Raw genomic sequence first — 15,868 nt, 5'->3', positions numbered from 1 at the left:
CTAACAGGGGCTGGGGAAGACAAACGCCATCGCTCTGAAGGTTCTGCCCTTCCTTGTTCCTCCAGCTTAACTGAGCAGGGCATCATATGGTATGGAACAGCCCTTTGGCCCGTTCGGGCCAGGTGTCCCAGCCATGCCCCCTCCCCATTTCCCGTGCCCACCTCAGGAACCCGAGAGGGCCCGACTCGGTGTGAACTACTGAGAAAATGAACCATCCCAGCCAAAACCGGGACACTGATGATGTGCCTGTCCCTGGGAGGAGGGGAGCCACTGTACCTGCCCACCATGCCCCCCAGCCCCCAGCTAGGCTTGGGGCGGGGAGGGGGGGGGGGGGGGAGGGAGGGAAGGGGGGCGGCTGCAGCTGTGCCTCGAGGGGAGCGAGGCTTTGGGGGCTCCGTAGGGCACAGGGCCCCCTCTCTGCAGTAACGGGTGGCCTGAATACCCGAGTGGTGCCGTGTGGGTGTCAGATGGGATGGAACCGGCCCCAGAAAGATCCCTGGGGATGGGATGGTGGGGAAAAGAAACAGGGGGTGGGTAGGGGGCTGTCTGGCAGCAGGAAGAGGGGCTGCTGCCGCACGCGGGAGACCCTACCGTGCTGCTAAAGGATAACGCCTTCGCCTGAACAGGGGCTTGAACCCTGGACCCTCAGATTAAAAGTCTGATGCTCTCCCAGCTGAGCTATCCAGGCTCCCGCTCGGGGGGCGGGGGACGCTCCGGACGGACCCCGCGGACTCCCCCCTCGCTGGGGCACGGGGGGACAACGCGGGACACACCCGGCCCGCCCCGAGGGACCCACCGCAGCGGGGGGCAGCCTCGCAAGACAGGGACCCCCGGGACCCCCGCCCTGCCCCGGCGCGTACCAGCACCGGGTGCGGAGGCTCCTGGGGCCGCTTCAGACGCCTCTTGCGCTAATTGGCTTCATTAAGAGCCACCAGTGAGGGCAGCTGCCCGCCCTCCGCCAGGGTTAGTCACCGGGGGCAGAGGGGTGACCCCGCGCTGCGGGAAGGGTCTGGGCCGGAGGTCAGAGCTCGGCACATGCGGGTGGGGGGTGCCGACTGAAAAAAGCTTAATGATCCTGATTAATTAGGACCCGCTGCTTTTAACCCGTGTCTGGCGGCGCGACCCCGCCGGCGCCCCACAGCTGCCACAGAGGCACCGGAGCCCCCCGAGGCGGCTGCAGCAGGACCCTGCTGGGGACACCCGGGCTGTGGGGAAATGCCCCCGGAGGAGGCCGCGGGGTGGAAAAGGGGCCGGGAGCTCAGAGAGAGGCCCCAGCCCCTGCCAAAGGTCATTTGCTGGTGCCTGGATCCCCCCCCGGAGAGGCCCTACAAGCCCCTCAGAGTGTCACAGAGAGGGACTCTGAGGCCCCCCCGACCCCGCAGAGAGGGGCTGAGAGACCCCCCAGGCTCCCGGCCCCACAGAGATGACCCAGACCCCACAAGAGGGCTTGGACCCCCCCAGAGAAGAGCCCAGAGCCCCCCAGACAGGGAGGGGCTGGAGGAGGCACCCGGTGCCCCCCCTTCTGCCACTCCCACCGGGGGGCGGAGCCGAACCCCGTCCCGCCCACCCCCACGTAGGGGGCACCACGTGTCCGCAGCGCCATGGCGTCGGTGCCCAAGAGGCCCAGGGTGGCGCGGCGGCGGGGTGGGAGGGACACGGGACACCCCGATCCGGGCTCGGGGCTCCGGGGGCACCCCCGCTTCACCTCGGCTTCTCACCCGCAGGCGGCTGCCGGAGGCAGCGCCCGGGGACAGCGCAGCGCCGACCCGCTCTCCGGCTTCCTGGCGTGGTGCGGGCGGGCCGGCGTGCAGCTCAGCCCCAAGGTGAGGCAGCGGGGTGGTGGTGGGGGGGAACCGGACCCACCCCAACAGCCCCCTGACGCGTCCCCGCTGCCCTCTCGCCCCCAGGTGCGCCTGAGCCGGGCGGGCGCGGTGGCGGGGTACGGGATGCTGGCGGCGGCCGAGCTGCAGGCCGGGGAGGTGCTGTGCAGCGTCCCCCGCGCCGCGCTGCTCTCCCAGCACACCAGCGCCATCCGCGGGCTGCTGCGCGACGGTGAGGCGGCCCGGGGCGGGCGGGGGGCTGGGCTGCTGGGCACCAGGGGGGAGGGGGGTGGCTGGGGACCCCGCGGCCGATCTGCAGCATCTGCGACCTTGGAGGGAGCGCCCGGGGGTGCCCTCGCCCCGTGCGGGGAAGGATCGGCTCCTGCCCCCCCCCCCCCCCCCGTGCGGGGAAGGATCGGCTCCTGCCCTGCTTCCTTCGGGGCGAGGACAGGGGCACGGGGCCTGGGCGGCTTCAGTGCTGCTGCAGCCCGGGGCAAACCGGAGCAAGGGCAGAACTTGGCCGCGCTGCCCCAGGCCGAGGACAGGGGACGAGGGGTGGTGGGGTGGTGTCGGCCTTCGGAAGACGCGTCTGCAGAGGAAAAGACTAAAACCTCGGCTCACTTACGCTTTCCCCACTTGCTGGTTGCTCAGCCCAGGAGTCCCTGCAGAGCCAGTCAGGCTGGGTGCCGCTCCTGCTGGCCCTGCTGCACGAGTACACAGCCAGCAGCTCGCCCTGGCAGCCGTACTTCTCCCTCTGGCAGGACTTCAGGAGCCTGGATCACCCCATGTTCTGGTAAGGTGAAGGCCATCCAGGCTGTGGGGTGGCCCCGTTTGACAGCTGAATGCGGTGTCACAGACTGGGGGGCCCGGGGGTAGGTAGGGATGATCCCATCCCTCTGTTCTCACCCTGTGCTGCTGATGGCAGGAGCCTGAGGGACGCTCTCAGGCACCACTCGGGTTGGAGCCAGCTACAGGCCGGGGCTGTTGGGAGCACCAGGAAGCAGGGATGCTGAAGAAGGGAGCTTACAGACCCCTGCTCCCCAGGGCACAGAGGGATGACCCGGCTGGTTTCCTTGCCACAGGCCTGAAGAAGAGCGAACAAGACTCCTGCAGGGCACAGGCATCCCAGAAGCTGTGGACAAGGACCTGGCTAACATCCACCTGGAGTACAGCTCCATCATCCTGCCCTTCATGAAGGCCCACCCGAAAATCTTTGACCCCAAGCTGCACACACTGGAGCTGTACAAGGAGCTGGTGGCTTTTGTCATGGCCTACAGGTAAGGAGCAAGGACTTTGCTTTGACAAGGAGCAGGATCAGGGGACAGGTTACAGGCTGTGTTAAGGTAGCAGTTGCACAAGAACACGAGGATAAGGTAAAGCTGGTCCTGTGCCACAGAGCGTCCACCTGCCTGGTCTTCATCTCCCCCATCTTAGCTTTCAGGAACCTTTGGAGGAGGAAGATGAAGATGAGAAGGGGCCCAACCCTCCGATGATGGTGCCTGTAGCAGATATTTTGAACCATGTGGCCAACCACAACGCCAACCTGGAATACTCTCCCGTGAGTGCAAAGCCACTGGGCCAGGTATCATCATGGTCACATGCCTCGGCAGCACAAGGCCTTCGGGAGTGGTGCACAGCAAGGCTAGGTCTCTGAGCCCAGACCAGCACTGCTCACCTGCCTTGTCTGGTCTCAACCTCATTAATACGAAGCTGTTTTGCTCAACATACTTCCCTGGTGCCTGCCTGGCTTTAGCTGGGGAGAGCTTAATCTGAGCCTCTTAGAAACACCTCTTCCAGGCATTAGCATCACTGCAGCTCTAAGCCCCTCTTCTCTCCCTGCTTGCAGCAATGTTTACGAATGGTTACCACACAGCCCATCAGCAAAGGACAAGAGATCTTCAACACGTACGGGCAGATGGCCAACTGGCAGCTCCTGCACATGTATGGCTTCGCAGAGCCGTACCCTGGCAACAGCAACGACACAGCTGACATCCAGATGGTTACAGTTCGCAAGGCAGCACTGCAGCGTGAGTGACTGTAGCCACTCTCGGAGAGGCTGGGGCAGGGATCTCTGTTCAGTAGTCACGTAATGAAACAGGGATGGAGAAGAATGTGAAAAATAAGCCTTTCGTACAGTGTGCTGGGGTTACAGCCTGGGTTGCTGCCTCCCATCTGCCCTTTCCTGGTCACCCACCCCCACAACCCGAGTTGGGCTTGCAGCTCTGCTTCTTCAAAACAGGTGCCAGCAGCGAGGCACAGCAGCAGCTGGTCGCGGAGCAGTGGGACTTCTTGTGCCAGCTGGAGATGGTGGGGGAGGAAGGTGCCTTTGTACTCGGCTGGGATGAGGTGCTGACAGAGGAAGAGCTGTCCACAACCCTGAAGGTAAGCACTGCAAGTGGTGGAAGAGCTAGGCAAGGAAGAGCACAGGCTACGTGTGCTGCAGCGGTGCAAACCGGCACGTGGAATGGCTCAAGTGAAGGAGCACAAGCATGCGAAGGCATTTTGGTACCAACACTCCTGTGTGAAAAGCAGTGGGGCGGGGTGGTGGATGCCCAGCTCCCAGGCTTCAGGTACTCTGTGTCATCTTCCTTTCCTGACCCAGCCACCCGCAGGTAATTACAGACCAGGCTGGAACAGCTCCATGGCTACTGCTGTTCTGGAGAGCTGCTGCACCTCTGCAGGCAGCAGCCAAATGTCCTTTTAAGACTGTTACCAACACACAGGTTTGCTATGTGAAGGCTCTTCTAACCCCCAGGTCACTTGCAATGAGGTGTCTACACCAGTTTTGCACACTCATGTTTAGTGCAGCTGAGGAAGAACACACCTGCTCCGTGCAGCTCCAAGCCCACACTTCTGTAGAGAAGAGAGCCCAATATACTGGCACTGCCAGTGACTTGTCTCTTTGCCTGGGTCATTACAGGTGCTGTGCATGTCAGAAGAAGAATTTAAGGAGTATAAGGAACAAGATGGCTGGGAGGACAACAGTGAGGAAGAAGAAAACTCTACCCTTTCAAACGAGGCTCTCTCCAGACTTAAAACCCCTTGCAAGAAGCTCCTTTATGACAGCGTGTTGCTGACCCTGGAGTCCTACGGGTCAGACTTGAAAGCAGAGCAGGACTTGCTAAATAACAAAGAGGCTTATGAGAAACTGAGTCGAAGGGAGCAGCAAGCGTTGCATGTGCGCTATGGACAGAAAAGGATCTTGCATCAGCTGCTAGAGCTGGTACACTAGAAACCTCGCTGCCCCTGGAAACAAACTGCCTGGAACTGTGCTTGGGAAAGGAAGGTCAGCCTTGGGCAGTCTTCTCTGCAGCTCTGAGAGCAGACGGTGAGATTGAATATAGGCCCACTTGTCCCTCGTACGGCATCTGGCTTTTCAGCTACCTCTACATGAACACCGCACAGAAGTGGTTTGGGGTGGCCTTATCTTACAATGAGCACTCTGGAGCACAACTACCGCCTTCTTCTAGACAACTTAAGAAAACCCAGGCCTCTGCAGGGCTGTTTTAAGAACACAGACATATGTTATCAGAACAGCAAGTGGGTTCCCTCATTTAGCATCAGAAATGTCAGGCAAGAACTGCTCCTTAATCAGATGAAGAGGGCAGAAATGCAGCTGGTGGCTCTCACCTTACAGAGGTGCGGAGCAAACACCTGGCAGGCAGAGATGCTGACAGTATAGGTGAAGAGTTCAGTGCTGAGTTAATACTGCGCATTTGAAAGAGTATGAGCCCATCCATCTGGTTTTTATGGAGGCTCGGTAGAGCAAGGTATTTCCTTTTCCCTCTCTAAAAGGCAGTTCTGTATGGGCTGGAGTACTCTTTAACAGAGCATGTCACAGTTCTGCAGCTGTTGTAGGCCAAGCATTTGATACACGTGCTTCAGTGGATACAGTTCTCCCCTGAGCTCAGGCACTGCTCTGCATCATGTTTATATTACTGTTCTTCCCCTCAGCAGTTTTTGCGTGATAGAACACTGGAGGTTTGCAGGCCAAGCTATATTTAATAAAGATAATGTTTCTTACCCAGCCAACACTGTCTACTTCAACAGGGTGCAAAGCCCCATGAGAGAATCTTTGCTGCTGCAGTTAGAAGTAGTGCAAAGCAGCAAAACCCAGGCTGTACTCATGGAGGTAAGGGTCAGCTACAGCCCCACCAGCGCTACTGGGGGCCAGGGTGGTGTAACAGTACCTAGGGTAGCTTTTTTAATTCCCCTTTTACAGTGGTGTAATGCAGTGGCTGTTCAGAGTCCAGCCTGCCATCTTGGCACTTCCCTCCCTACAGCAGACTAGATTTCAAACTAGGCACACTGGTTCAAAAGGTTAGTCTTTGTTCCTTAAACATGAAGTGCATTATACCAGGGCCTCTGCTGGCAAGGACACCAGTTATCCCTGGGGAACTGACACCAGCACCATTTACTTTGACAGTACCAGCTGCAGGTTCCTCACCTGCCAAGAGAGGATACAATGTGTAGTGGCTTCCATCATACCAGCCCAACTTGGGTTACTGGGATCTTGGCCAAGTGCTGTCCACCTTCCACCCCCTCTTTACAGCAGTCTAACAGTTTTTAAAGCCTAAAGGGATCCAGTCATGTACAGCAGCATTAGTACAGAACCAGAGCCACCTTTGAGCTTCCAGTCCTTTGGACAAGTCAATAAGCTCTGCATATGGTTTGTTAGTTAAATGGCAGAAAAAAAATCCCATGGCATCTGGACTAGATGAAGAAAAACCTGGTTGCTGGTCATTCTCTGTATCCTAACCCAATACAGGAGGAAGAGTAAGCTGGAGTTGCCAACACCAGGACCAAAAACTTCCAACTTCAAAAGGCTCAGCTTCAGTACAACTGCTGGCCTGCCAAAGAAATGCCAGGGAACTGCAGGAGCTGGCAAAGGACCACTGCTTGACTGAAAAACACTGCCTAGAAACAGGTCACAAACAGAGGATTCCCTGTGAGCCGCAGTCCACTGGCACAGCTGGCTCCATGGTCCCTCAGAACTAGTTTTTGCTTTGTGCAGCAAAACCACAGCCAGGTACACAATCCCTTAAACCTGAGTGGGAAATCCTGACCTCCTCATCCATAGAACAGCAGTCAACTAGCTTCAACAAACTAGTACTGCTTCTAAAAAGAAAGCAGTGAAGCTTTATTTCCTAGTATTTTGCTAGGTTGCAAGGCAGAGGCTAAAGGATTTTGCAGTATTGGCCACACTGAAGCCACAGACCAACTTCGCAGATACCAACACCCTTCTGCAAGGATCTGTGCAAGGCATTATCACAGCAGGGTACAAATTGTTAAGAATTAAGCTGATCTGCTGTCTGCTCTGTATCCCTCCACTGCAAGCAATCTCCTTTCTAGCACAAATTTGTCAGACAGACTCTGCTCATGAACTTGCAACTGTGGTATTTCAGTCTCCACAGAGTTGTCCTTCTGCACATCAAAGCAAAACCCTACCTAGTCATAGTAATTCTCCCCTCTAACCTCAAGCTAGAAAACAAACCCCATTGCTTGCAATAGGCAGTGCCCAAAACACGCTGGAAAACTCCTGGTTTGGGATGAGTGGAACACTTTAAAAGACATGAACTGGCCAGGCAGGATGGAACTGGAGAGAATAAGCACAGTGGCACGTGCTGCATGTCATGACTTTAATGTGTAACTACAGTATGCATACATACAAGAAGTGGGAGAACTAAAGCCCAAGAACTAGAAAGGCTACAAAATACAACACATGGACCAATACTTTACAAAACATTCAAAATCCTTACAAAATGGGCTGTATTGGTCCTTTGGGTTTTTTCTTTTGTTTTTTTCTTTTGGTTTTTTTATTTTTTTTTTTACAAACTTATACTGTGTGGTCACAGGGTGGGGGGTGGGTGGGAAAAGGTCTAGATTTTACCCCCCACCTTCCAAAATTTGCAAGTGTCAAAAAAAAAAGCTATAGGCCTGGTCTCTGTTTCTTTACTAAAAACAGCTGGCCCTCTCCCAAAGGGCCTGAGGTGTGTCTTCTCCAACAGAAAGGAGGCATTCTGACTGCCACTCCACTTGCTGTCTGTCAGCACCCGATGAGGGTAGGGGAAAAGCAACACTGCACCTTAACCCCTCCCTCACCCCTCCCATACTCCATAGTATTCCCATATTCCAAACACATCCATCTTTTTTTTTTTTTTTTGTAAAACAACTTAAGTGATTTAAAGGTCCCCCATCCACATAAAGAAAAATAAGTTACATATAATATTATAACTGGCTTTTCAATATTCTTTGGGAGTCTGGGAATGTCAGGACAAGGAGGTCTGCCCCAGACAAGTGCTTGGCATCAGCAGCTGCCCCTTTATTACAAGCTGGACAGGCACCAGTTACCCACCTGCCTTTTACACAGTTTGCACAAACCCAAAAGTCCAGACAAACGTTTCTGTTCCTTGTATTTACACTAGTTCAAAATGATATTCACAGCATCTTCTGAATTTTGGCCAAAAGTCAAAAATTTGTTTCAAACTTTGGAACGTGCCCACATAAGACTTTCACCCAGGGTCTGTTGCGTCTACCCAATCAAGGGGGCTGGGAAGGTCAGGAGGAGCCTTACAGAGTCTTCTGTCAGCCGATGGGATAAGGACCTCCTGGCTGGCACACTTACAATGCAAGATGCAGCTCATCTAACTGGCACCAGTCCCTTCCATTACTTGCTGGGCCTGCTTCTGCCCCATGCAGCACTGTGCAACTGACTGGAACAACCTGAACACAGAAGCAAAGCAGTGTTAGGTGCATTTAGGGCAGCAAATGGCACTTCCACTATGAAGCACCAAAAACTCAGGGTGCAACTCTGGCCCTGCTTTAGATACACTGCTTTAGTGATTTTTGTGGTGAAGTTATACTCACTTCTCTATTTCTGGAGCGCAGTGAACAAACTCATGGTTCCAGAATTTAAATGCTGGATTTTTTATCAGCTCAATGAAAGTAATAAGGAGACCCCAGGGATGAGGCCTATTTACAATCAGTCGTTCCAAGAGAACCCTGAAATCCAAAAGTAATGACAGTTACAGCTCAAAGACCCAAAATACACAAGGAAGGAAAGCAAAAAGCTGAATGCTGGCAAGTTAAATGCCTTCCCTCTCACCTAGTGATCTGCTCCTGGATAGCCTCAGTGTTGGCCTCTGCAAACAGGTACAGCATGGTGCAACTGAAGTAGTGGGTGTGACTGTTGGGGTATCGCAGCTGATTGGCAATTGCATTCAGGAAAAGGTACCGGCCTGCAGAAAAGGAACAGTGGGTACGTATGGTTTCCCTTACACATAAAAAGGGATAAAGGAGGAACAGTGTTTAAGATAAAGGTTTGCAAGCCTGGCTTGTGAAGGTACAAGAAACAAAGCCAACTGAAAATATGAAAAAGCCTTATCAATCTAAACTGATAGGGCAGTAAGAATTAAATTCCTCTTCATTAATTTCTTATTCCCCTGAATAGCTTGAACGTAAGATTTTATAATGCTCTTGTATTTGGAGTTTAATATTCTAACGTAGCATTACTTATTCCTGTGAGTTCACTAGCAGCTACATGAAATGATCCTCTGTATTTCTCAGAGCTCAAACAGACGATCTGCACAGACTAGAAATGTTTCCAGCTCACCTTCAGTGTCCAGGTCTACTGCCAAATTCTGGAAGATGTCCATGTGAGCTGAATGTGTAATAGTGCTCATAGAGGGTGTGCTGCCTTTGTTGTGAATGTGCGCAATAGCTTGAGTACCTACGTAGAGCACCAGTGCATTAATCAGCTGGATGTTGTAGCGGTTGCCAGGTTCGTTTGATACCTAATAGCAAGGATAGGAAAAACATTAGCATTCTATACTCCTTCAGCAATCAAAGGTACAGCATGTACAACAACAGCATCCAAGTATCTTCTTGATTACACAGAAGACACCAGTCAGACATCCGCAAACTCAATTTCACATTTACCCTTCTGTAATACAGCAGCTGTAAATATATATACATCAGCAAAGCACTGTCAGACCCAACAGACAATTTTTGTACTCCCTACCTCAAAGAAACAAACATCAGGTGAAGGCAATCTGAATTCACCAGCAGTGCCAGGGGCTGGCTGAAGTGCACAGCACCTGTGGGAATGCTTCAGTCTGAGCAATTCTCTGAGAAAGTCCAGCTTCAGTCCTGAAGTCTGCTGCAAGCCAAGCCATGTGATGTATGAAATGTGGCTGGCCAACAATTCTGATTTGAGCTTTAGACAATTTGCCTTTTTTTTATTTTTTTTACCCCTAAAGCATTAGCATGCAGATGCATAGATTTCTCTAACAATGAATCCATTTGGAGTCAAAAAGTTAATCAGATGCTAAACAACAGCAGTCAAATTCAATAAAACCCATTCAGTCTCAGACAATGCAGGGTAAACAGTGCTGAAGTCATGTGATAGAAGCCACAAGACTCTACATCGCCCAATGGTTGAGGACAAAAAAAGAGGCAAGCCTGATGCAATCAGCTCTGACTACATTGTTCACTAAAGACTCCCAAGGTTGTGCACTGCAGAAATGTGAACAGAAGAGTCAAAGTTTTAGATAACTTTACATTTTCACTATAAGCATTTGGCAGTTCATGAAGATAACGCCAACTGCTTTTAAATTAGATCATTTTAGGGTCACTAAAGTAAACATTCCTTTTTCCTTAAATTCCACCTGGTTGAAACTACTTAACACACTTAGTCATCCTGCCAAGGAGCAGCAGCAGAATTATTCAGAGAAGTATGCATTTTCACAGGCTCTTCGACTGCCTGGAACACATCCCTGCTACACACCAACAAAACTCCTTCAACAAAGGAAGGCAACATAGCCAGTGAGACCTTTTTTCCTACACCATTTAAATTCAGCATCCTCAGAAACCAGCCACTCACTTGTAGGTTACTGCGCAAGTCAGACAAAAAAGTGACTGGAGAACGGGTTTTGAGATAGGAGTCCAAGTCTTTCTTGAACTGTGGGGGCATCACTCCAGTGAAATTCGTGAGTATTCGTGGAGCGATATTAATCTCACTTAACATGTCCACCTGTGGAGAGAAAACGCAGTCAGCTAAGCCATAAGCAATCTCTGAAGGAACAAAATGCAAGAGCAGATCTGTAAGTGATATTACATCAACTACTGCTGTCAACCACTAGACTTTTGCAGAAATCAGATGAAACTTGGTCTCTAATGTGCAAACTTAATAACTATCTCACAGAACTGAGACTAGAGGATAAAAGAATCCAAGGGCAAAGGCCATAGGGGAATTTAGTCATCACCTTTGACATCTCCTATCTACACTCAAGACAGTTCTGTAGTTTTAAAGGATGAACATCCATGCACTGAATGAGTATTGCAGCTTCACTGCCATCACCCTGCAGAGCTCAGGCAAGAAAGAATAGTAAGACAATGCTTTAGCAGTGTGAGAAAGTTTTGCTTCTAATCGTTCCTCAATTAGGAGGCTGGCATACGCCCAAAGATTTAATTAGATAATGTTAACACTTCTCAAAGTCTCATCATGTTATGCCAAATGCTTGCTTCACAATGGTGGTTTATCTCCTTATTTGCAAGATAAGATGGTGTCTGTGTTTCTCCTCAAAAACTATTTACAATACTTTGATACCAGCTCTTCAACGATTAGTTAACTGAACACAATCGTCATGCATCCTGCAGAGCAGGAACTGTACAATTCGGCACGTGCTGAATAAAACTGAGACAAGAACCATTGGCTGAACTTTCAAAGAGCAAAGCCACAAAGACAGCTTAAGAGTGTTTTTCAGTAACAAATGAGACTGTAAAATGATAAAGATGCCCTTGCTCCAGCACCGCATGCCAGTCAGATCTAGGGACACCATCAAGTCAGTATCCCTTTGGAAAAAGAAAAGCCCTCTGGTTTTCCCTGTGCAAGAGCTGGGTTCTCAAAGCAGTTCTCATGTAACACTAGCCCTGACAGCCTGTCCTTCCAGGTTGAACCCGCACAGACTCTGTAAGCAAGCCAAGCAAGTATGGGTGCCAACAAAGCCATACAGACCAGAAGCAAGCTCTGTGCTTCCAACTGCCACAAATCCCATACAGGACAAGGACTGTATCCTGCTCTGTACGGAATACATCAAACACAGCATTATGAACACAACTGAAATCTACCTGCTTTAAAAAAAAGATAATGCTGTTCTGCTAGCTGCTGTGTCACTTAAGTTTTGAGTTACCTGTTAAGTTTTGAATGGTTGCATTAATCCAAGTATCAGTTAAACTGCTCCCAAAATTGCAGTCTCTGCCAAAAAACTGGATAAGGAGTATTTGGAGCATTAAAGTTTCCCATTATCAAACTCTTAAGTTCTACCTTTAGATTGGGGGTGAAAGGGTCTGGAAGCCTCATGTTCCGTGGGAAGGCACTCAGGATCAGATTCCTTAGCTGAATACAGTTAGGTGGGATCACATCACAGAACCCATAGTGGTAGTCACAAAGAAATTCTGGGAAATCATGCAACAAGACCAGCAACACTCGCAGAGTGCCCTGTGAAATAAAATATAATATAAAATAAATGTGTTAACTAGAAACTGCCCAGAAGCTTGCAAAGCCACCTTCTATGTCACAGGATTAGTTTCTTCCTGTTAATGTTAATCTGGGAAGGTAGCCCGTTTCTGTCCCACACCAGATTTGCATTTAACTTAAGATATAAAACCAGTAAATCCCACTTTGCTACCAGAACACCACTACTTGCAGACAACTTTGGTTGGAAGTACCATATATTGGCTGACTTATTTTTACCTTGTAAAGAATTTGCATAGGTTTGGTGAGTTCCACATTTCTAAGGAAAGGAGCCAAGTACTTGAAGAGATCAATCAATAACTGGGCATACATAGGCCAACCCTGTCAAGAAATAAACAGCAGGTGGAAAACATGCAACGAAGAGCAGTTATCTTGGCTTCAAAACTATAATTAGATTAGTCTTCCTATAAACCTGGATCAAATTTATGTCCTACTGCTAGCTCTAGCAGCAAGTGCAGCACTGCTCATATCACAGGCTTTAGCTGCATATCACATCCTATAGGTGTTTCCAGAACACTCAACATGCCATATCAGGTTGACAGTATTTGGTCTAGACTACAGCTCTTCCACACTTCGACAAAGGCATGTTTATTAAATTCAATTCACCTTATAACCCATAGTTTATTGACACAAAGACTCTGCTCCATGCAGTTAGGTTACTGTGAATATGGAAAACAAAAACAGAACAGCCATGCTACTAGTGCACTTCTAGAGATGTGAAACAGCACCACACCAGATAAGCATCTGTGTGATCTTTTTAACTCAGAAGAGATAAACTGCAGCCACACCTTCTGCTGTGGTGTATGTGCCAGCATTCTTGCAATAAATATCCGATGGGAGATCAGTTCCAGCCAGGCATAAACAAAACCTGGAGCTTTTGTAGGCCTCAGGATGTGAAATGTGTTACTGAAAGAAAAGTTAGAGCAGGTTAGAAGTGCACAGCAATAAGATTGCTTTTCATAACATTGAGGGAAAACATACACGGCCCCCAAAAGCAAGGCATTTTAGCATCTTGGTTTTACCAGTCATCTTCCTTAAAAAAAGGAAGTGGACAGTATATAGGAGAACCAGTTATTCCAAATGTGATTAAGCCACCACAAAGGAACAGTCTGACAGCCTTTAGGTGAAAACCCTTGATCCTACTGGGAAAGGATGAGCATTGTGGCCAATCTCAAATACATACCAGAAAGCGGTGAGTGTTTGGAAGTTGATGGTCTCCAGCACATGCTCAGGAGCATTTAATTCCAACAGCAACATGATGAAAATGCGATGGTAAGGAAGCTGCTGAAACTCACTCTGCCGAACATCATGGTCTTGCAGAAGAACTCCCACCACAATACCAAGAACCTAAAGAGATCAAGGCACTTCAGCAGTGACAGCAAGAACTGCTTTGCAAGTCAGCCTAGAGGTAATACTTTTACCATCAGTAAAAGAAAATCAGTAGATTCTAACAAGAACCAAAAATTCTAGTTACTGGAAGCATTCCATAAATTAATATTATAATCTATATCAGCAACTCCCAGCCAGTGTAATTTTCTCCCCCTGTCCCACAGATCACAGTCAGAATGACTGACTAGGCAGCATTAGAAGGTTTTAAGTAATTAAGACCATACAGCCATAAACCAAGTAGCTTGAAGAGTACAGGCAAGGCCCTCAGAAAAATCAAGGCAGACACCCAGGAATCACCAGCGTTAAGCCACACTTTCTAATGCCTCAAAACAACAGCAGTTGACTTTTTCATTTCAAAACACAAAGGTGAATTTCAGGAGTGTTTGATATTAAATCCTTGTGAACAGGAAAGCCACTTGGCATCCTGATGCTCCACTCAACAGTTTATCATTTCAGTAAACCAACCCATTAAAAGCCTCATCTGGTTCTTCAGCAGCAGCCTGTATTGAAGTCTACATTGCACAGTTCTCAGCAAAGGCACACCCGCTTATTCACTTGAAATGCAACAAGTACAAAAAGGGTTCCCAACCTTATTCAGGAGGTTGATCTTTGTAACTGTGTTGGTGGCCTCCCCAGAGTGCTTCACTAGCAGTGCAATAAGTCGCACAAAGGCATCCAGATTGTGGTAGCACTTGGCTCTAATCATAGTGGGGTTGGCAGCAGGATTATGCTGTTGCTCAGCCTGAGCACGATAGCTGATTTCAACACACATTTCAGTGCAAAGGCGGAAAAAGCGGGTGATGAGGTCATCTGTCTTCAGGATTCCTTGCTGGTGCATCTACCCAGGAAAGGAAAAAAACCTCAGAACTGTAACCACAGAAAGTTCATTTTACAACTTATTTCAAACAACGCATACTCTATAAAGCACCCATCTTGCCTGGCACAATTTTTAGCACACTTTCAAGAGATGAGTAGCAAGATCTCTGTGCTACTTTTCCACAAGATTAATATTTTCAAAGTAGTTTGAGGATGACAACACAATTTTAGTACATTTACTCCCAAACAGTCTTTTGATCCTACTTCTTTTCAAGCATCAGCATAGCTGAGGAGGCTGTTTTAGTATTAGTTCTGCCACCACCACTCCACCTTTCATGAAGGACAGCAAGAGGCAGAAGCAGTTCAGTTTGTCGGGCCTTTTGGAGCCCACACAGCGGGTACAAGCTCTGGGAAGGGCAGACCTTGTGCTACTAGCTCAGAACCATCACTACTTTGCAGCAACATTCTGTAGAAGCCAACTGCATCCGAATGGTAAATTCTCCTTACAGGAACATCGCATGCACAGAAAGACTGGTGTGGGCTTTTTTGGTTTGCATTGGGGTAGTATTTTTCATAATATACATACAAAAAGAGACCTACTTTCATTTATTATCCACAGTATCAAAGCCATCAAAATGAAACCAATTACAGTGCAGGAAACCTCTGGGTTTTGAAAAAGCATGTAACTTCTAAACTCCTGCACAGACATTAAACTATATAAACACCATGATCACTAACTCTTTGGTAACTTCCAGCAGTTCTGGACAAATGTTTGGTTTTTTTTTTTAAAGTAATACATTTATCTGCCTTCAAAGTTCTATGCTCCTTGTCCTAAAGACCAGTGGAAAGAAAGCAACGCTTAATTCAAGCAGCCAAAATTACAATCACTTAAGTTCAGTAATAAAACCTTTTTAATACAGTTATTACAAAATACTCCTTTAAAACCCATGGCTAAAACCTGTAACAGAAAAAAACCAACACAAACCACTGCACTTTGATATATTTCAATTGCTATTTCAAATTGATCAAATGTGAACAAAAAGGTAAGCAAACAAGTGTGGTAAACGTGAATCACGTCAAAAGTGCATTGAGTATGAGTGTACTACACCAAAGTACACTTTCTAAGAATACTTTAAGGTATTAAAAATAAGTAAGGGCACGTGAAGAGGTAAGTTATTTTTTAAAAAAAGTGTGTTTAACACAAGACCTGTTACTATCATTCAAAAAGATGCTGTACAGTAGAAGCCTAACCAAAACAAAGATGGCTACAAGCCAGTACACAAGGACACTAAAGTTGCATGAAAAATCA

At 49.0% G+C, this 15,868-nt stretch overlaps 2 protein-coding genes and 1 non-coding gene across 16 annotated transcripts in view; 1 reads left to right on the top strand and 2 right to left on the bottom strand.

The window, feature by feature from the left end:
- Window positions 1-615: 615 nt before the first annotated feature.
- Window positions 616-688, bottom strand: TRNAK-UUU. The gene has a single exon. It is a non-coding gene; the product is annotated as a tRNA-Lys (tRNA).
- Window positions 689-1,558: 870 nt separating this feature from the next.
- SETD6 (SET domain containing 6, protein lysine methyltransferase) lies at window positions 1,559-5,847 on the top strand. Of its 4 annotated transcripts, XM_040615849.1 has the most exons (9): window positions 1,559-1,628; window positions 1,725-1,823; window positions 1,908-2,052; window positions 2,472-2,613; window positions 2,903-3,097; window positions 3,255-3,378; window positions 3,667-3,847; window positions 4,060-4,202; window positions 4,741-5,847. In XM_040615849.1, the coding sequence occupies exons 1-9, from the start codon at window positions 1,602-1,604 to the stop codon at window positions 5,050-5,052; spliced, it is 1,368 nt and encodes a 455-aa protein (XP_040471783.1). In that variant the 5' UTR covers window positions 1,559-1,601; the 3' UTR covers window positions 5,053-5,847. The 4 variants fall into 4 exon arrangements, with proteins under 4 accessions (XP_040471783.1, XP_040471782.1, XP_040471780.1 ...); XM_040615848.1 differs by having other exon boundaries at window positions 1,725-2,052; XM_040615846.1 differs by having other exon boundaries at window positions 1,590-1,823.
- A 1,598-nt stretch (window positions 5,848-7,445) lies between these two features.
- Window positions 7,446-15,868, bottom strand: part of CNOT1 (CCR4-NOT transcription complex subunit 1) — a 61,465-nt gene continuing 53,042 nt past the window's right edge. For all 11 annotated transcript variants that reach the window (XM_040615831.1, XM_040615838.1, XM_040615834.1 and 8 more), the window contains exons 40-49: window positions 14,333-14,581; window positions 13,538-13,701; window positions 13,143-13,260; window positions 12,574-12,675; window positions 12,145-12,318; window positions 10,702-10,851; window positions 9,433-9,613; window positions 8,926-9,058; window positions 8,688-8,822; window positions 7,446-8,543 (exon numbers count right to left, since the gene is read on the bottom strand). In XM_040615831.1, coding sequence (XP_040471765.1) covers window positions 8,465-8,543; window positions 8,688-8,822; window positions 8,926-9,058; window positions 9,433-9,613; window positions 10,702-10,851; window positions 12,145-12,318; window positions 12,574-12,675; window positions 13,143-13,260; window positions 13,538-13,701; window positions 14,333-14,581 — 1,485 coding nt within the window. In that variant the 3' untranslated portion in view covers window positions 7,446-8,464. The remainder of the gene's footprint in view (window positions 8,544-8,687; window positions 8,823-8,925; window positions 9,059-9,432; window positions 9,614-10,701; window positions 10,852-12,144; window positions 12,319-12,573; window positions 12,676-13,142; window positions 13,261-13,537; window positions 13,702-14,332; window positions 14,582-15,868) is intronic.

This window comes from Falco naumanni, chromosome 15, assembly GCF_017639655.2.
Source record: "Falco naumanni isolate bFalNau1 chromosome 15, bFalNau1.pat, whole genome shotgun sequence".
NCBI classification, from domain to species: domain Eukaryota; kingdom Metazoa; phylum Chordata; class Aves; order Falconiformes; family Falconidae; genus Falco; species Falco naumanni.
Note: the sequence above shows the minus strand (reverse complement) of the source record. Positions and strands in the feature narration are given on the sequence as shown.